Source organism: Podarcis bocagei (assembly GCF_964188305.1).
Source record: "Podarcis bocagei genome assembly, chromosome: 14".
NCBI lineage: Eukaryota > Metazoa > Chordata > Lepidosauria > Squamata > Lacertidae > Podarcis > Podarcis bocagei.
The window spans coordinates 40,800,326-40,819,817 of NC_138139.1; the positions used below are offsets into that span (position 1 = coordinate 40,800,326).

Genomic DNA, 19,492 nt, shown 5'->3' on the forward strand with positions numbered 1-19,492 from the left:
CACCCGGCGGGGGATTCGAACCCCGCTTTTAGTCCGCCGGTCTAAACCACCACGGGCTCCGCATTACCGTATTACCAGATACCGCGGCGCCTACACATTCCACGGAGCCTCTTTCCAGCCGCTCCGGGACGCAGAGCCAGAAGTGCCGATGCGCCTTCGGTCGTGCGGGTGGCCCTTTAAACTGCGGAAGGCCCGCCCCTCGCCGACTCGGAAATCACCTCTTGTTTCACTTCCGGGGACGTCCGAGGGAGACCTCTGCGCTGGCTGTGCTGCGTGGGGAAGACTCGCGTCTCTTGGGCTGCGCGCACGAGGAGGATGGAAAGGGAAGAAGCGGCGGCTTCGTGGGGAAAGGAAAAACGACGGCCCCGCGGGCTGGGCGGCAGACGGAGGCCCTGAATCAGGCCTCGGCGAAGCGCAGGTGAGGCTGCCAGGGTGGGAGGGAGGTGCGCTGGGGGGAAGCTCATTGACTGCATCGTCTCCTGCGTTTCCAACAAGCTGCTCCAAATCGTATTCCACCAACGTGTCCTGTCAGCACAAGGATTTCTGCTGCCCCCTAAATCTACTTTTAGGTGGGATCCCCTAGGGCAGATTTAGGGGCGTGGGGAAGGATGTCCTAGTGGAAATCCTCGGAATCTCCGAAGAATCATGGAATTGTTGGAAGGGAGCCCGAGGGTCATCTATTCCAACCCCTCGCAATGCAGGAATCTCAACTCAAGCATCCCTGACAGGTAACCATCCAACATCTGCTTAAGACCCTCCAAGGAAGGAGAGTCCACCTTCTTCTAAGGGAGTCTGTTCCGCTGTCAAACGGCTCTCGCTATCATAAAGTTCTTCCTGATGTTTGGTCAGAATCTGCTTTCTTGTAACTTGAATCCTGCCCTCCAGAGCAGGAGAAAACAAGTTTGCTCCATCTTCCATGTGACAGTTTTTTAGATACTGTATTTGAAGATGGCTATCATATCTACCCTCAGTCTCCTCTTTACCAGGTTAAACACACCCAATTCCCTCAACGGTTCCTCATAAGACTTGGCGTGTGGCTTTTTTTACCATCCTTTTACCGAACCTACTTTTTATCTCCTCGCAACAGCACTGTGAGGTAGGCTAGGTTGCGACGGCAGTGACAGGTCTTCACTGACCCTGGACCTATTCTGACACTCTTTAGCTGTAAACAGGGGAGGGTCATGCACATCACCACCTTGAGATTCTTGGAGGAATGGTTTAATATAAATGCAATCAATCAGTGCCACATTAATTCTCTTTGGAGGTAAAGTGGGATATCAACATAAGGAATAAATTAAAATTGTAATTCAACATTGGAATTGTGTTCAGAACCCTTGCTTGTATGGAGTTTAACACACACGCACACACAAGTATTTATTCCTTGCTGGTTTCTCACACACACTTTCAAGCACTGGTTTACTGTGTTCATTCATATGTTTTATTCTGCCTAGGACTGCTGACATGTTGGCTGCAGATGAGTTTCTAAAATCTCCACCAAGGAAAACAGTCAGATTTGGTGGGACATTGACAGACATCCTTCTAAAATACCAAAAGGTAGTATGGTTATCTGTCTCATTTTTTGTATTTTCTGACTGTCTTGAAAGGTGTGTTTTTTTTTAATGAAAAATGCAAGTTTGGCCTTAAGAGATTGTCTTTTAGCTGTATACTCCCACTGTCTCTGGAGTATCTTAGTTATTTTCACAGAAAGAAGTGCAAGGAAAACAAGATATAGTCACTAAATCTGAAAAAAAGGTTTTGAGGAGCTACAGTAAAGTTATTAACATATGTTGCAAAAAGAGAGAGAAGAGAACCTCTATTAATTGCTTTTATGCTTTGAAGCAGTAATACACCCAATGTGTCTCTCTATTTATTTTCAATAGGGATCGAATAAGCTTTGATGCAAGGCTGCATGATTTGTTAGGGTACAACTTAATTCATGTTTTTGTTTTGAAGGGTGAGACAACCGAATTTGATTTGTTGAAGCATCAGCTGTTAGATCCAGACTTAAAAGTAAGGATTTTTTCATCCAAGTATTTCAGTGCTCTGCATGACTTCTTAAATGTAAGAAAAAAATGAACGAGAATGAATTGTTGCAGTTTTGTGTACCATTTATGATTATAACTAGGATAATCAGTAACAGATCTGACCACAGCTTAGAATACAGGCGTGTAATGTTAGACTTGATTTCAAGGAAGTCTTACAAGCCCAGAAGCTTTGATAAAATCTAAGCTACATAGGAACTTATGGCTTCCCTCTGTCCCTAGCTTACTCCCACCTTTACCCTTGTGATTGTTCTGACACTAGAGGAATGGAGGGGGATTGTGCATCATCCTTTTAATGCCTGGCATGCTGCATGTCAGACACAAAGAATGCTAGGTAATGTGGTTTGCTCAGTGCTGCTGGCTCCGGATGTTACCCAAAGCTCCTTGAATCTTTGTGTCTGGTGTCAAAGAGGGAAGGGGCAAAAGAGACCATCTATGCTTCCATTGGCAGAGCAGCAACAAAGATAAGGAATGGGGTTGTTGGGGGCTCACTGAGAGAGGGATCAGGCCTTGTTGTGCTTCCAGTGATATTACTGGAGGCACAACAGGGTCTGAAATATGCACACAGTTGGGTTCAAAAGAACTCAGCTATTTCCCGTTTTGGGGGGAAACAATTTTTTAAGAGCTCGGTTCCAAATCCAACTTAGGGACCACCAGCAATATGTTTGTTTTTTGACTGATGTGAAGGCAGTGTTGTTGTGTCTGGCTTCCCTGCCTCCTTTGCCAAATCATTCATATGAACAGAAATTTAACTTTTAAGTAATTCTAAGGTCAACTATGTATCTACAAAGAAAGAAAAGTTCACTCAGTTTTTCAGTATAAAATTTACTACGTATACCAGAACCAGTAACAAAACAGCAGCCGAAACCTCATGATCCATCGTAAGTCATTAAATGACGAAAAATCACTAACAAGTTAATAAAAGCTCTGGAAAAGAGACTTGAGTGTACTTCAAAATCATCACAATTGACAGCATATGGAGGGATGGGGTTCTGTAATTAAGGAGCCGCTGTCCAGTAGGCCCTATCCTTTATCTCCACAATTGCTTTCATGGGTTCCCAGCAGGGTTTTTTTCTGGCCCTGTTGCCGCCCCTTTCCTCCTGGCCTGGCCACTGCCCAACAACAGCCCAAGAAGCACCCCATTCCATTCTACCTGTTTTGCAGGAAGATCTGCCTGGGAGTGCCTCTGTCTGGCAGCTGCCATCCTAGCCCACTATTCACTTGCCTTTCCCATGGGAGAGGTGGGTGGGAGCAGGGGTCATCCGGAGGTGCCCTGGATACCTTAGCCACACAACTGCTACAGAGTTCCCGGCCTTCCTTCCAGCCTTAGAGCTGGGGAAGGGTTAGGATCACTACACAACTGCATAGATGAACCCTGCACACTCTCCAGCTTCAAACTAGAGAGGAAGACTGGTCGCTCATCACACCAGAGGGTGGCATCACACTCCCAGTAATGAGTGATATGTGGAAGCCTAATAGCCCTTCTGTCGGATTAACCCAGTTTTTTAAAAAATACCTCCGTTACTAATAGGTGGGTTTTTTTTACACACCTTTTAAGTTCAGACTATTAAAGAGAAATTGCTTCTGTTTGCAGGATGACCAGATTATAAACTGGCTGGGTGAGTTTCGGTCTTCCGTTACACTCTTGACCAAGGAGTTTGAACAACTAGTCAGCATCTTACTGGTAAGAGTGTGCCATTTCTAATGTTTGCTGTACTTGGTCTTGATTCAGTCTGTGCAACGTGCATTCGAACTTAATTGTATGTGTAACTTTGCAGAGGGTGCAGTGGCTGAAAAGGAGCCAGACTGTGGTGGAAGAGTATTTGGCTTTCCTGAGCAACTTGGTGTCGGCACAGACAATCTACCTTAGGCCATGTCTTGCAATGATTGTCTCGCACTTTGTACCGCGTGAGTTTTGGTTTTCTATTCTTCTGCCTTGTATTGTTGACCAGGTGGCCATATTCAATTTGAACTTAAGTTTGGCAATCAGATTCTCACGTGAAGTGTATAATAATAGAATAATTCTGTTTCCACCTAGCTCGAATAACCATTCAAGAGAACGATGTGGACATTTCGGATTCAGATGATGATGAAAGTGAGTAGCCATTTCATGTCTAATGGTCAGTTATGTTAGCACAAAATCTTGGGAGAGCTGCTGCCAGTCAGTGTAAGCTGACTCAGTATAAGACAGCTTCCTGTGTTCCATATTATTTTCATTTTACTACACTGGTTAAGGGTGAAATCTAGTTCTCTCTGATATTTGTGGTTTTCCATTGAATGAAACTTGGAGGTTGCATACAGCAGGAGCTATTGATAGACTTACCCTCCCTGAATTTACCTAATTCCCTTTAACAGCTATCTAAGCTAGCAGCCGTTGCCACTCACTAGGGCTGGGTGATATATCAATATATTGTCCAAAACCCGTTTGAAGTCCATATCATGATTTCAGTTTCATAATTTTTGACCTGACGATATATTGCAAATCATAATGTGCACTGTATGTGTGCTATGCAAAAATCACAATGTGGTGTAAACCGTGAAGCCAGCCAATGGCTCTACATAGCTCCATTTTTCTTTCAGACATCTTGATATATCAGTATATTGTGATGTGTAGCAGGTGATATATCACAATGATGAAAACCAGTTATCGCCCAGCCCTGCCACTCCCATATATTAGACATAAAGTTTAAACAATATAATAGCACCAAATCTGTCTACTTTAAGTGATTGAGGAAGTGCTCCCATAAAATCTAACATGAATATATAAGAAAAATTTCTGGATTAACATACATGTTTGATGATGTTCAATTCTTGCAGATGTTACTGAAGGCTTTGACACTTGCCATAGAGCACTGCAAACAATTGCAAAATACGTCCCTTTGTAAGTACATAATGATTGATTTGGTACACCCCCTAAGTTAATTCATAGCCTTTTCTACCTGCTAGCTGAAACACAATCACACATCTTGCATATTAGCTTCAAGTGACAAAGCTACCTAAATTGATAATATTCTGTAGTTCAAAATAGGTCAGTGGTATTAATTGGTATAAATACGTTTAGCAGCCCTCAAATTATGTCTTCCCCTAGATTGGTTCCTCTGTATTACTGTTGTAATCGGTTACGGTATGACGTGTGAAAGCTTGTAAGAAAGAGAAGCCTTACTCCTGTGTTTAGGGTGCTACTGAATTATCATAATAATTTGTATTTTCAATTAAATTGCTTAATGTATAAAGTGTTCCCCCCCCCCATTTCAGTGCATTATTTTAGGTGGAGTATGATTGCGAGTGAACTATCTTGGTAGGGAATAAATTACTCTCGATTAACCGCATGTGTGATTATTCTTCCCTGAGGACAGATCTAATTCTCCACCTTGAGTTTCCAATGAGTCTTTTAAAAGACTAAAGACTTTGCATGTATACACTGTGCTGTTGGGGCCTGTTTTTTATTTTTCCTGATAAACTAGATGTGACCAATTAAAATCAGTCAATAAATGAAATTAATAATTTATGTATTTATGTAATAAATTGATTAAATTGTAATTGCTCCACCAAGAGATAATATGTGCAAGATAGCCCAGTAATCTTATTTATAGCATTACTGTATACTTTTCTTAAGCAGTCCCTTATTTATGTTAAGAAATCTGTCTCAAACTTGGGTGGAAAACAGTATTGTGAATCAATGCCTGTGCCTCTTTTTTTATATGACTTTCATCATTTAGCTCCTGAAATGTTTCATTTGCTGAGATTGTTTAATGGGCTGTCCCATGCTCAAACTTATTTTGAAGCTTCTTTACACTTGCATTGCAGGACTCCGCAGTTTCTCATGCCGGTGCTCGTTGACAAATTTCCCTTCGTTAACAAATCAGAAAGAACCCTGGTAAGTAATCAGCCTTCAGTTTAAAATGGGATTTTCCTTTGTGTGTCTTGCGTCAGTGCTATTGTTAATGACCCTCTTGAAATAAAAGTGGCAGAAGTTGAGCATCCACAGATCTTGATGGTCCAGATACAGGATAAGCATAGAGAACTGTCAGCATGTAGAAGCTTTTTCTATTCCTTCAAGTGTTAATGCCTTCTTCGTCTTTCCATCTCACCAGGGATTTTCTGCTTTGGCTGTTTTGTTTTCCTATCTCCCTTTGCCTGATTTCCTTTTAACAGAGGATATTGGCAGGGATTGAACCTGGAACCTCTTTCATGCAAAACACGAGCTTTATGATTGAGCTGTGGTCCCTTCTGTTGTGTGGTGCCTTACACCATAAAAAAATCCCTGACCCAAACCTATGTTGCTGAAGCTCAAGCAGTATGAAACTGAAAAACAAAGGCCCACCTTGAAAAAATCCAGTCTGCGGTGGGTTTAAACTACAAATTGAAGAGGCTCGTTAGCCTTAGTACTCAAATGGTTTTCTATACAAGAAGAACGTTTTGTGTATGTTTTTTAATTTATCATTTTTGTGGGGGAATTCCATTGCAGCAATGCTACGTGCATAACATGCTACGAATCAGCGGATATATCCCAACTCTGAGGCATGACATTCTGGAGCTGGTTATTGAAAGGGTATTAAAGATTGATGTAAGTATAGGGTGTGGTTTGTAAAAGACTTAATTCTTTCACCTTTATTTTCTATTACATTTTAGAAAAGGAAGGCATAGGAAAACTCGGCCCGCCAGATGTTTTGGGACTACAATTCCCATCATCCCTGACCACTGGTCCTGCTAGCTAGGGATCATGGGAGTTGTAGTCCCAAAACAGTTGGAGGGCCGAGTTTGCCTATGTCCATACCATCTCCAGGTCAGTGTTTATAAAAAGTGGACAAAAGAGATGGTTGTATAGATGGTTTTATTAGACTGGCTTCAATGGATAGCCTGCTTTTAACCCATTCCTGGGTGGGAAAGTAAATTATAGGGGTTGTGTCCAAAGCTCTGCATGCACTTGAGATCCCTGCATCGCAGGGGCTTGGACTAGATGACCCTCAGGGTCCCTTCCAACTCTAGAAGTCTATGATTCTTTGAAAGTTTCATCAGCGTGAGGATTTCTGCTCGCACAATGGAGCATTCTCCCCTAAGTGTGGTGTCTTAAGCTCCTTGCAATTAAGGCAGGATATAAATGTGACATTGGGTAATATTTCAATCAAACCCGTTACCTTTTCAGCTGGGGGTGGGATATCTAAGTTTTAAGAATTGTTGTGCACCTTCATTTGCATGCGTACCAAACGCCTTTAGAAATGTTCAGTATCCTTACTCCTTACAACAGGTGAGCGCTCCGAGAAAAGAGATTGAAGCTGCTGAAGAGGATGAGAGTGAAGGGGTTGCTGAAGAAGGACTCTTTGACATGGCAAGTGTGCTTATTGAGCAGTGCGACAGGTCACATCCGAGCCATACATGCAAAGCACATGGCTTCCCCTCAAAGAATCCCGGGAACTGTAGTTTACCCCCTCACTGAGCTACAGTTCCCAGCACCCTTAGCAAACTATGGATCTCAGGATTCTTTGGGGGAATCCATGTTCTTGATAATACAAATAATACATGATAATACAAATATTAGTAAGAATGTTATTTAATGCAACACATCCTATTATATAAGCCTTTCAGTATTCCTACAATATCTCGATAACGAAATAATTGACATCACAATTATTTTTTGTAGCACTTTCAAAAATATAGGTTGAATATTTGCTTATATTTCCTTTATAGCAGGAAACAATATGACCCTGAATGTTATACCTATTTCATACATAGAGCTCTGTGTCCTGTGTGTGTGTGTATTTGATTGTTGGATTCCATTTACCAGTTTTCTCACAATTTTATATGGGTGTACCATCCTTGTTAACTTTATAAATTCTAGCTTTTCGCATATATTTTTAATTAATTTTTGCTTTCTCAGAACCTGGCTTTGCTTCCATGGTTTAGCAAAGAATATCCTTGCTGAAGTTAATATATATAACATCTGTTTTTGATGTTTTCTGAAATTCTCACTACTTTGTGTATAATTTAGATGAAGACACAATAATGGCTCTGCATTTGCCTGAGTTATTCTCATTAGCAAGAAAAATAAACCTCCCTTCTGAACAGAAGGCACCCTGTTTTACTTCCCCCTTAATGTTGATGATGATGATGATGTACATTTGATACATAAGCTTCTCCACAATGGTGATTTTCCAGAGTTTACCAGAGTTCAGTACTCTTTATTCAGTACTTTTATTTTAATAGGATGAAGATGGAGAAAACCCGGAGAAGAATGAGGTGATGGCTCACCCAGTTGCAGAACGCCTAGACATCCTGATGATTGTCTTGTTTTCATATGTTAAAGATATCTGCCATGTGAACGGTAATTACCCCTGCACAATGTGCTTAAATTATTTCTTTGAGATAGATAGTGAGGAGGCAGCAGAGATGATAGAAATAATCTGTGGGACAACCTAGCAGGAGATTCCTGAATATCATGCTGCAGGCTTAAAGTGGGTAAGAGGAAGCAAGACAGGTCTGTGTGTAGATGTTTGTATTAAGGGCAGGAGAAAGTTATGCCAGATGAGATTAGCCATGTGGAGTTTTATCAGTGCCTTTTTAGGCAAAATATTTAAATATTTTTTTAGAGTCGATTGCCACTCTTAGTGACATTGACAAAATCAAACACCTGCTGTCTAATCTGGCTAAGCCTGTTATGTTCAATACCGCTGTGTGTGCTGTGAAACCTTCCCAACTCGGGAAAACCCATGAAACCAGCTTTGCGACCTGATATATATGTTTTTGTATATTACATGTGTTTATTACATATGTTTATATTTACTGCCACTGCTTGCTTGCTAAAAATGCTTTCTTTTCTTTTGTTTGTTTCTTGCTATAACCTGTATTTGGTTGGCCAATAAAATTTTGATTTAAAAAACATTACTGTAAACATGAAAAATAGGCATGCTGTTTCTTGGCACGATGCTGTGGTAACAGAATTTTTTTTTTTGTTCTCAGGGAAGCTTGATATTGGCAACACCAAGGATTTGTATCGGGATCTGGTGACAGTGTTTGATAAGCTCATTTTGCCGACCCATGGCTCATGTCACGTGCAGTACATCATGTTCTACCTCTCTAGCTTCAAACTGGTGCGTATAGTTAATTGCCTCTCTTGCCGTGCTTTGCTTCCACTTATTGATGTGAGGAGCCATCCCAGATCCCCTAAATGTGTGGGGCGGGGGGCTGCAAGGAACTGTGGCCTAGGCCTTGGGGGTCGGAGCTAAAAGCATCCGCAGTTGTCTTGGTGAGCAAGATCTGAGTAAGGACGCTACTTCCAACATATGCAGGCATGTTGATTGCTTTCACTGCCAAAAAGGTTCCTGTTTGCTGGGTATCTCCCTGAAGTCAGGGTGGACTTTCAGATGTTAATGGACTCACATCTCCCCTCATCCCTGATCATTGGGCGTGCTGACTGGGACTGATGGAAGCTGGAGCCGATCTGGAGGGCTACATGTTCCTCACCCCTACTCCCAGAAGTAACTGATGCCTGCAAATAGTGTCCATGGATTTAGTTTCCACTGCATTTGATGTCTTGCCACATGTGACTCTGTCTTACAGGGAATTGCAGAAGCCTTTGTGGAGCATCTTTGGAAAATGCTTCGTAATCCAAATACTCCGGCTGTGATCAGGCAGGCTGCTGCCAATTACACCGGCAGCTTTTTGGCACGGGCAAAGTTTGTTCCGGTTGTGTAAGTAGCCTACCAACTTCCTTTTTGTAGTTACTGATCTGCTGTGCAAGGCTAGATATGTGGAATTGAGGAGTGCAGTGAAGGAGCTCATGCGATGGAGACTCAGCTGTCATAGGAAGCTGCCTTACGCTGTCAGACCAATGGCCCATTTTGCTCAGTATTGTCTAACTCTGACTGGCAGCAGCTCTCCGGGGTTTTGGGTGGGGAACATTCCCAGCCTGACCTGGAGATGCCAGGGTTTGAATCTGGGATCTTCTGCATGCAAAGCAGATGTTCTACTACTGAGCTTACATATCTTTCCCAAGGACTAGCTTATCCTGGACTGCTAAGTGTTTCCTATTTTTGGTGTCCCATTCTGCCATGCAGGCAGCTGCCTGGGGCAGTAGAATGCAAAGGATGGGAGATGCAAGTGTCCCAGAACATCCCAAGAGCCACAGATTACCTACCCCTGAGCTAAGTCTTGAATAGCATTATAGGTAGAGTGGTCCCCATAACCAAGCTTCTTTTCCGGCGTTTGGTGGTCAACTTTGATGTCCAGAACCACACAAGGAATTTTGTCTTAAGCCCTTCTTCAAGTCAGCCCTTGCTCTGACTTGTCTGTGCAAAAACATGAGAAGCCCTCCTGCATCAGGCCAAAAGCCATCTAGTTCAGCATCCTGTTCTCGCTTTGCTCAACCTGTGGGAAGCCCCCAGGCGGGACATGAGCACGACAGCACACTCCCCACTTGCGATTCCCAGGAGCTGGTCTTCAGAGGCATATTGGCTGTGGCAGTGGAAGGAGAGCATGGCTTGTAGAAATTGGGACAGCCTTCTCCTTGAATATGCGGAATCCTCTTTTAAAGCCGTCCATCACTACCATCTTATAGGATGCACTGTGTGAAAGAAGTACAGTGGTACCTCGGGTTAAGTACTTAATTCGTTCCGGAGGGCCGTACTTAACCTGAAACTGTTCTTAACCTGAAGCACCACTTTAGCTAATGGGGCCTCCTGCTGCCACCGCGCCGCCAGAGCACGATTTCTGTTCTTATCCTGAAGCAAAGTTTTTAACCTGAAGCACTATTTCTGGGTTAGCGGAGTTGTAACCTGAAGCGTATGTAACCCGAAGCGTATGTAACCCGAGGTACCACTGTACTTCCTTCTGGTTGCTCTGAATCTTACAACAGCAGTGTTCTACTACAGTGGTACCTCTGGTTGCAAACGGGATCCGTTCTGGAAGTCCGTTCGCAACATGAAAAGAGTGCAACCCGCAGCGGTGCATCTGCGCACCCGTGGGTTGCTATTTGCCACTTCTGCGCATGCGTGTGATGTCATTTTGCATGTCTGCGCATGCGCTAGTGGCGAAACCTGGAAGTAACCCTTTCCGGTACTTACGGGTCGCCGCGGGACGTATCCTGAAAGAATGTAACATGAAGCAAACGTAACATGAGGTATGACTGTATTTACTTATCTGCTTTCCTCACTTCAGGTGCATCACTGTATATACCTTAAGCCTTCAGTCTTCACCTGGACTCCAGCTACTGCCATTCACCCTTTCTGTTTGCTTCAATTCCCTTATTGCTCTGCTCTGTAGCTGGAGTCCTTTCAGCCGATTTCCAAATACTGGTTTTGTTTTGCAAATAGATGGAATGCTTTTGGCATGCCCAGATGCATTTTTGGCTTTGTGACCAAGCCTGAACTGCTAACAAGAATGTAGTTGCCTCGTTGCACCTTGTCCCAAATGGTAGCTACTGACCCACTTGTGAAATGCGGGACAGCTGCCCTCAATTAGGCTTTTTTCCTTTGGCCCCATTGCAGTACAGTGAAAACCTGCCTGGACTTGCTGGTCAACTGGCTGCACGTGTACATCGACAACCAGGGCACAGGGGCGAAAGCCTTTTGCGACATCACTCTTCACGGGCCCTTTTATGCTGCCTGCCAGGCTGCATTCTACGTGATCATCTTTCGTCACAAGCAAATAGTGGACGGAAACCTAAAGAAAGGTGTGTATATGGGAAAAACACAGCTCAGGCAGAATTTGGCAGTTTAATAGCTGAATGGCTCACAGCGAGAAGCAGGTGCGTGGGGACTGTTCTCATTAGTACTTGGGCACATCTTTGGAGTTCTCAGTTGGGGAGCCATGAATAAGTTTACAGAGCAGAACAAATATAGGTGGAAGAGCATTTAGGAGATTCCTCTTTTGAACTGGAGTTAATTCAGTTGAATTAGGAGGGCCATAGCTCAATGGTAGAGCATCTCCAAGTAGGGTTGAAACCCTGGAGAGCTACTGGCCATCTGTGGAGAATACTGAGTAGTGGTCTGCCTTGGCATGACAGCTTTCTGTGTTCCTAACTTTCCTTTGACCCACCAGATAACACCATCTCCGTTGGAGACTGTTTTAGACATTCCTATTCAATGCATTTAAAGCATTTAGTAGCATGCACGCTGTATGTTTTATCTGCCAGGAATTACCGTGCCTTCTTGTTGCATGTGTGCAGCTTTTAGAAACAAACACTTTTCTCCTGTAGCATTCAAAGCGGCACCGAGCCTCATGGGCATTGTGAAAAATGCATACTGCCTAAACAGGTTTCGCTTTCCCAAGCGCTAAATGTTCTTTGCTCGTTTTGTTTTGAAGGTTTGGCCTTCCTGCAGAGCTTAAACCTTGAACGCATTGTGATGTGCCAGCTGAACCCCCTGAAGGTCTGCTTGCCTTCCATTGTGAATTTTTTTGCTGCCATTACCAGGTAAGCGTCTTTAAAAAAAATAGCTCTATTGAATATTGTTAATTGAATACAGAAATATAGATGTCAAAATATATTTCTGTTTTCTAATAATAGGCCCTTGCAGATGTGTGCTCTGCTTGTTTGGACAATGCTTGTAGGCTGGAAGGCCGAATTGTGACAGTAAATTCAACCCCCTGCCCAGCATCTCAGCTGTGCAAGCCCTGCTGCCCCCCAGGGTCCTCCCAATGTATGCAATTTTAGTCACTCATTGTGGGAGTGCCACTACTGGGAGAGAAGCCAGATGTGATTGGGTCCCACCTGAGCCAGTAGAAAGGGGCTTAGCTGTTTTTGGTGCGCTTGTTTTTGTGGTTGCATCTCTCTTCTTAAAAGAGAAAACTTCAGCCAGCCATTTTTGCTCTCTTCCAGGAAATACCAAATCGCATTCTGCGACACCATCATCGAGAGGAACAGGCGGCAAGTTTTGCCAGTTGTAAGAAGCAGCTGTGGGGGTGACTCTGTTGAGACTTGCACAAACCCCCTTGACAGCTATTTCCCGTTTGACCCTTATATTCTCAAAAGGTATCTAATTCCAGACATCAGCGAACCTTCTTTTACTTACTATGGAAAGAGCCTCCTCGGCACTTCCAAGCAAAGCACTCCTTATTGTGTTCTGCTCAGGTTTACAGGCTGTATTTTGCTTTTCGTTTCCCATTACAAGTTCTTGATGCAGTAGTGTTGTGGCGATCTGGGTGGGGAGGAACTGTGTCATGTCAATCTTGTGCATCTGTGTCCAGCTGGATACAGTGGTACCTCGGGTTAAGTACTTAATTTGTTCTGGAGGTCCGTACTTAACCTGAAACTGTTCTTAACCTGAAGCACCACTTTAGCTAATGGGGCCTCCTGCTGCTTCCGCGCCGCCGGAGCATGATTTCTCTTCTCATCCTGAAGCAAAGTTCTTAACCTGAAGCACTATTTCTGGGTTAGCGGAGTCTGTAACCTGAAGCGTATGTAACCCGAGGTACCACTGTACTTTGGTGGTGTAGCACCAGCATAGGATTGTGGTGGGGAGAGTCCTTGCTCAGTACCAATTGCACTGTTTGTGGGGTTCTCATTTCCTCTAGATGCGTGTTCCATTTTTTACTTTTGAAACCTCTGAGCTTGTTGATGACTCCCCTCTTGTTCATACAAAGTGTTGTTTTGGCTGCTCAAACTGAGTTTGCTATTGGCATGTAGGATGGTTTCATTATTAACATTTCCATGTCCTATTAAGGCAGAGGGGAAGATAAGTCTAGAAAGCATTGGCGTGGCCACCTGGCCTCAGTTAGGCAATTGGGAGAAGACTTTGTACTGTATAGAATGGCCATTAAACTGACTTTGCCCTCTTGCAGTGGGGGAACTAACCCATTGAAGGATAGCCTCTTCCACTGTAGGGGAATCTGGATGGCACCGGAATGGCCTTGTGATCAGCACATGCATCTGCTTTCTTCTACTCTCTTTATATCATGCCTTTTGCAGATCAAAGAACATAATCAACCCATTATATCAGTTTTGGGAAGAGGAGTGTTCTGAAGACCTCATAGAGGCTACAGACTCCATTAATGAGGTGAGCAATTTTATTCAAACACCGCCTTTAGTTCTGACATGATGCCTTCCCTTGGAGTACGTTTGTTCCCGTGTTTTTTGGTCTGGTACAAAATCCTCAGTCTAGATAGCAAAAAAACAAATTAAGTGAAAAGTACTTCCATTTCCTTTTTTGTGTGTGTGCAGAGCAAAGGTGAAGAGGAAGATGACTTTCTGAAAGGCGAAACTCCTCAAAATGATGGCATTGGTGGATTGACATCAGGCTCCTTTGACTCTACACTTCAGAGTTCAGAAAACTGCATAGGGTCACTGCCAGTTCCATCACTATAGATGCTGCTGTGACCTTCCAAGAGCATATACAAAGTCGTCGGGGCAATCGTTCTGATAGAGACCCTTTTGTTTATTTGCACAGTTCCTAAACCGATTTCTTGGAACAATACTGAAAGCAAAACTGAAACAAACATGTGGATACTTTCAACTGGGGTGTGTTCACTTCATTTTGTAAGCTGTGTGAATTTAACAATTTCCTTTTCATTTGCAATGGCTCATCTAATGTATTAAATATATTAAAGACTATGAATCAGAGAAGTGTGTTGCTAGTTCTTGGATGCCCAGCCAAGCTTTTGACTATGTCCTGCCCCAGCAGCAAAGAGCTCCATTCCAAGTTTTGGAACTAAGCAGGGTTTGCCAAAGTGTGGAAAATATAATATGAAAACTGATGCTTTTTTTTATACTGAGTCAGACCACCTAGCTCAGTCTTGCCTACACTGAGTGGTAATAGTTTTCTAGGATTCCCAACCCAACCTACAGATGCTGAGTGTTGATCCTGCAGCCTTCTGTATGCAAGGCTACTACTCTAGCCCTTTCCAATTAAGAGCCAAAGAAGTTTACACTTATGTACTTTTTGTTTGCATGTGCAGATAATCCTCAATTCCCAAAGTCAGAGCTTTCCCTGCCAGCTGGAACTTGCCAGAACTCAGTTCTGGCACCTCTCAGGTGGGCACCATTGCCATTAAAAGAGAACACGGGAGGCATTCGTGGAGAGTTCCGGCACCTTTCTCTCTAGAAAACTAGCACCGCCCAAAGTTTTAAGTTCACCATGGAGTATATGGCAACCATGCATGGTTCCATTTACAAGTTTCGTTGATAGGCTGGATCTGGATTCCATATTGTGCTAGGTGTGTGTTTCATGTGTAAGGATAGCCGGATGCAAAAGTTCTGAACAAAGGCATGCACATAGCACACGGGACCCCAAAACCCCTCCAACTTACTTATGGGTTCAGGTCCAGGGGCCTGTGTGCAAAGTCTGGAATCCCTGGACCCCGCAAGGTGGAGGGCTGCTTATCCACCTCGGGAAAGGAGGCATGAAGGTTCTGGGAGCTTCCCAAAGTCCTCCTACAACCTTTCCAGAGCCTGGTAAACAAGAAAACCCACTGGGTGCGGGGGGGGGGGGGGGAATAAATGCCGAGCCAGGAATGGTGGATTTCCTCCACTCTCCCATTTATTTATTATTTAACACCCGCCCCCTAAACAAAACCAACCACATCCAATTGCAACTGTGTATGTAAAGGGAGCTTATGTTGCAGGTTTACTATATAGTTTAACTGGGATTTTTTCTTTAAAAAAGCAGAATGTAGGTAGAGATGACAAGGATGAAAATGCTCATCCCACAATACCTATGGCAGACCTTCCTAATGCTGGGCTTTTTGGTCCCAGCAGCCTCCTCCCTACAGCCCTCCTTCAGGCTCCCAAACCCAAAATTATTGTTAATTGCTATGCCCCACCACTTCAGTTCTTAATCCATTTATTAAACTTGCACAGTTAAGCAGGAAGATAGCCATGTACATGATAAAGTCACACCTCCTGGGACTGCAGATCCTCCAAACAGCAACAGCAGCTGCCTCTTGCGTTAGTTCACACAGGAGAGCTACTTCCTCTCTTCTCCCGAACTCCAGCTCCTGGTCCCTGGTCATCTACTGGTTAGGATTGGACAGCATCGCTATTCTCCAGCACTTCCGTACCTAGGAAGAGAGTTGCACTCAGAGGTTGCCCAAGTTCTTTTTTCTGAACATCAGTGGGGGCGGGGGGGACGACCAAGTCGGGAGGCTTTTGTTCCTGCTTCTGCCCATTTCCATGTTCTTCCTATGAGTACAGCTGGCTGCTGCCCCAAATATCAATGTAAGAGAAGGGCTGTGAGCCTGAGCAGCAAGAGCCAAGAGCTGGTAGGGAGAGGCAGCGGTGAAGTCTGCTCCACAGTGCCTGGCAGCCCCATGTTGGGGTCACATCACAATCCTGGAGACAATGGAGTTCAGGGTGAGAGTATGAAGAATCTCAGGAAGGAACCAGGCAGAGGGCCTTCTCGGTAGTGGCGCCCTCCCTGTGGAACGCCCTCCCACCAGATGTCAAAGAGAACAACAACTACCAGACTTTTAGAAGACATCTGAAGGCAGCCCTGTTTAGGGAAGCTTTTAATGTTTGATGTATCTTAGTATTTTAATATTCTTTTGGAAGCCGCCCAGAGTGGCTGGGGAAACCCAGCCAGATGGGCGGGGTATAAATAAATTATTATTATCATTATTATTATTATTATTATTATTATTATTATTATTATTATTCTTCCCAAAAACCCCAATCCAAAACCCCCCAAAAAAGTTTTAAAAGTTTAACTTACCAAATGGATGCAAGAGAAGTTCTGGAAAAGCTTCAACAATCAATCCCCGAAGTCTTCAGAAACCTCAAATGGCTGCAAAATAAGTTTTGGAAAAGCTTCAAAAATCACCAATGCCTTCAAAAACCTCAACTGTTCCCACAGACACCCACCCACCCACCACACAGAAATTGCAAACCCCTCCCCAACTGCTCCCCCAGCCCCTCCCCAACTGCTGCAAACCCCTCCCCAACTGTTCTCCCACCCAGACAAAAAAAAATTTCAAAAAATAACAACATGGCTCAATGGTCCCAGATTCCTGCAGAAACCTCTCCAACTGTTCCCCCAGCCAGCCAGCACTCAGAAATTCAAACTCAGGAAAAAAAATTTGAAAAAAAAACCACCTGGCCCAATGGTCACAGAAAATCATTAAAATTCCCAAAAAAGCCCCACAAGCTCCCAGATTCCTGCAGAAACCTCTTCAACTGTTCCCCCAGCCAGCCAGCACTCAGAAATTCAAACTCAGGGGGAAAAAATTGGAAAAAAAACCACCTGGCCCAATGGTCACAGAAAATCATAAAAATTCCCAAAAAAGCCCCACAAGATCCCAGATTATCGCAAACCCCCCCACAACACCAAGTCCTTGAATCCCAAACACCCCAACCCAAAATCCAAAACCCCCCAAAAAAGTTTTAAAAGTTTAACTTACCAAATGGATGCAAGAGAAGTTCTGGAAAAGTTTTGGAAAAGCTTCAAAAGTGAGCAAAGTCTGAGAAAAGGCTACAAAACAAAAACAAAAAGGCTCCTCGAAGTCAAGTCGCAACTGCAGCTGTTCAAGCTAAGCACCCTTTGTTTTAACGGTTTTAAGAAAAAGGAAACAAAGTCGTGAGACGTTTTCGTCTTGCGAAGCAAGCCCATAGGGAAATTCGTCTTGCGAGGCAACTCGAAAACGGAAAAACCTTTCGTCTAGCGAGTTTTTTGTCTTGCGAGGCATTCGTCTTGCGAGGTACCACTGTACAGTGGTACCTTGGGTTAAGTACTTAATTCGTTCCAGAGGTCCGTTCTTAACCTGAAACTGTTCTTAACCTGAAGCACCACTTTAGATAATGGGGCCTCCTGCTGCTGCTGCGCCGCCGGAGCACAATTTCCATTCTCATCCTGAAGCAAAGTTCTTAAACCGAGGTAATATTTCTGGGTTAGCGGAGTCTGTAACCTGAAGTGTTACCACTGTAACTTGCCCAAGAAACTGAGTACAAGGCAGAAGTGGGGGGTCTGAGCTCCGAAACACAAAACTACTTTCAACCTACATAATAAACCCATTTCACGTGAGCCAGGCTATTTTCTCTGCCAACCAACCAGGGTTGCCAACTCTGGCTAAGGAAATCCCCAAATTCTAATTTCTACATGATGAGTTACTTATGTAAATGTTGGTTAGGATTACAGGCCCCATTTCACCCCTTCAATTCACCTTTTAGCCCCTGGGAAGAGTGGCGGCGGGTTTTCTCAACTACCCACCCTCTTGACGCCATTTCTGATTAAATCCTTGTTAAATCTTCCCTCCCTGCAGCTAGGCCAAGACAGGACACTTCATACTGAAATAACTTGCAATTAAATGTGATGTTTTTACCTGCATTTCCTGTGTTGGCTTCCTTCTTTCTACATTTGTACCGGAGCCAAACACCTGTTTCTAGCGGGTACCTGACGTGATTCAGTGATGCCAACCTTCCAAAGTCTGAGAGTTACACCAAGGGATCCACAAATGCCTTGGATGTGGAACGGGGTGGGGTTCAGCAAAAATCAGGCAGCGGCACCTTGCAACATTCGATGTTGGAAAAGCAGAATAGAAAAATTTAATTAGCTAAAACACTTTGAGAACCACTTGTTGCAGAACCTAAATCACCAACCTCCAGGTGTAGCTGGACTATAACTCCCATCAACCCCAGAAGCATGATGGGAATGGTAGTCCAACAACCTTTGGATGGGTCCACACTGGCTACCTTTCCTGTAAAGGAAGAGTAAATATTTGGAATTGTTGGAGGCCCCTGCCACAGAATCTCAGCTAACAGGTGAGAGTGGAGGCCCTGAATTGTGTGAAGCTTTAAAGAATCATTGGTTTCCATCTCAGCTACTGATGTGCTAAATCCATCCATCTTCTTAAAATTGACTCAAAAAAGGTTATTTATGTATGCCATTACTGCGGCCCATGGTTTGTTAGCCCAAAAATGGAAAATGAGTGAGGACCCAACTAAAGAAGGACTTGTTGACAGAATATGTACTGCTTGCAGATTTAACATCTAGAATAAGAGAAGAAGAACATATGTTTAGAGAAGATTGGAAAACGTTTACTGAATGTGGGGGGGGGGGAATTGTGTACACTTGAAAACTTTGGCAGCATTGAGATAAATTCAACCATGTAAATCAGTTTTGATGGATGTAATAATAATGGAATACTGAATGGTTTAGATTTTGTAAAATACACAGGGATTTATGATATGCAAAATGAACCATGGAAAGAGAAGATGGGAAGCTATTGATATTTCAAGGATATTTAAATGAGTATTTTAAATTGTAAAACAGAAAATTTAATAAAAATCCTCTAACTTAAAGTAGGAAAAAGAATTGGTTCAACCACCTATTACCGTATTTTTCACCCCATAGGACGCACTTTTCCCCCTCCAAAAATGAAGGGGAAATGTGTGTGCGTCCTTTGGGGCGAATGCAGGCTCTCGCTCTCCAGGCTTCAGGAAGCTATCCACGGGCTCACAAGGCTCCCGCGGGCTCACAAGGCTTGCGGGCAGCAGCCCGAAGCACGGGGCGCCCTCCGGGTGTGCGCAA

General features: G+C 43.7%; 1 protein-coding gene across 1 annotated transcript; it reads left to right on the top strand.

Moving 5' to 3' along the window:
* The first annotated feature begins 221 nt into the window (after positions 1-221).
* RRN3 (RRN3 homolog, RNA polymerase I transcription factor) lies at positions 222-14,598 on the top strand. Its single transcript, XM_081169539.1, has 18 exons — positions 222-418; positions 1,452-1,554; positions 1,954-2,010; positions 3,637-3,726; positions 3,821-3,950; positions 4,081-4,137; positions 4,860-4,923; positions 5,850-5,919; positions 6,511-6,609; positions 7,291-7,371; positions 8,247-8,364; positions 9,000-9,130; positions 9,600-9,730; positions 11,525-11,709; positions 12,342-12,450; positions 12,856-13,008; positions 13,945-14,032; positions 14,197-14,598. Exons 2-18 carry the CDS (start codon positions 1,462-1,464, stop codon positions 14,338-14,340), a joined length of 1,800 nt encoding a protein of 599 aa, XP_081025665.1. The 5' UTR covers positions 222-418; positions 1,452-1,461; the 3' UTR covers positions 14,341-14,598.
* The last annotated feature ends 4,894 nt before the right edge of the window (positions 14,599-19,492 follow it).

Bases quoted from the DNA above. Each gene is read 5' to 3' on its own strand.
- RRN3 (XM_081169539.1), top strand. From the start codon at position 1,462: ATGTTGGCTGCAGATGAGTTTCTAAAATCTCCACCAAGGAAAACAGTC. The intron at 3,727-3,820 runs GTAAGAGTGTGC...GTAACTTTGCAG, and splicing joins AACTAGTCAGCATCTTACTG to AGGGTGCAGTGGCTGAAAAG. The intron at 13,009-13,944 runs GTATCTAATTCC...TGCCTTTTGCAG, and splicing joins GACCCTTATATTCTCAAAAG to ATCAAAGAACATAATCAACC.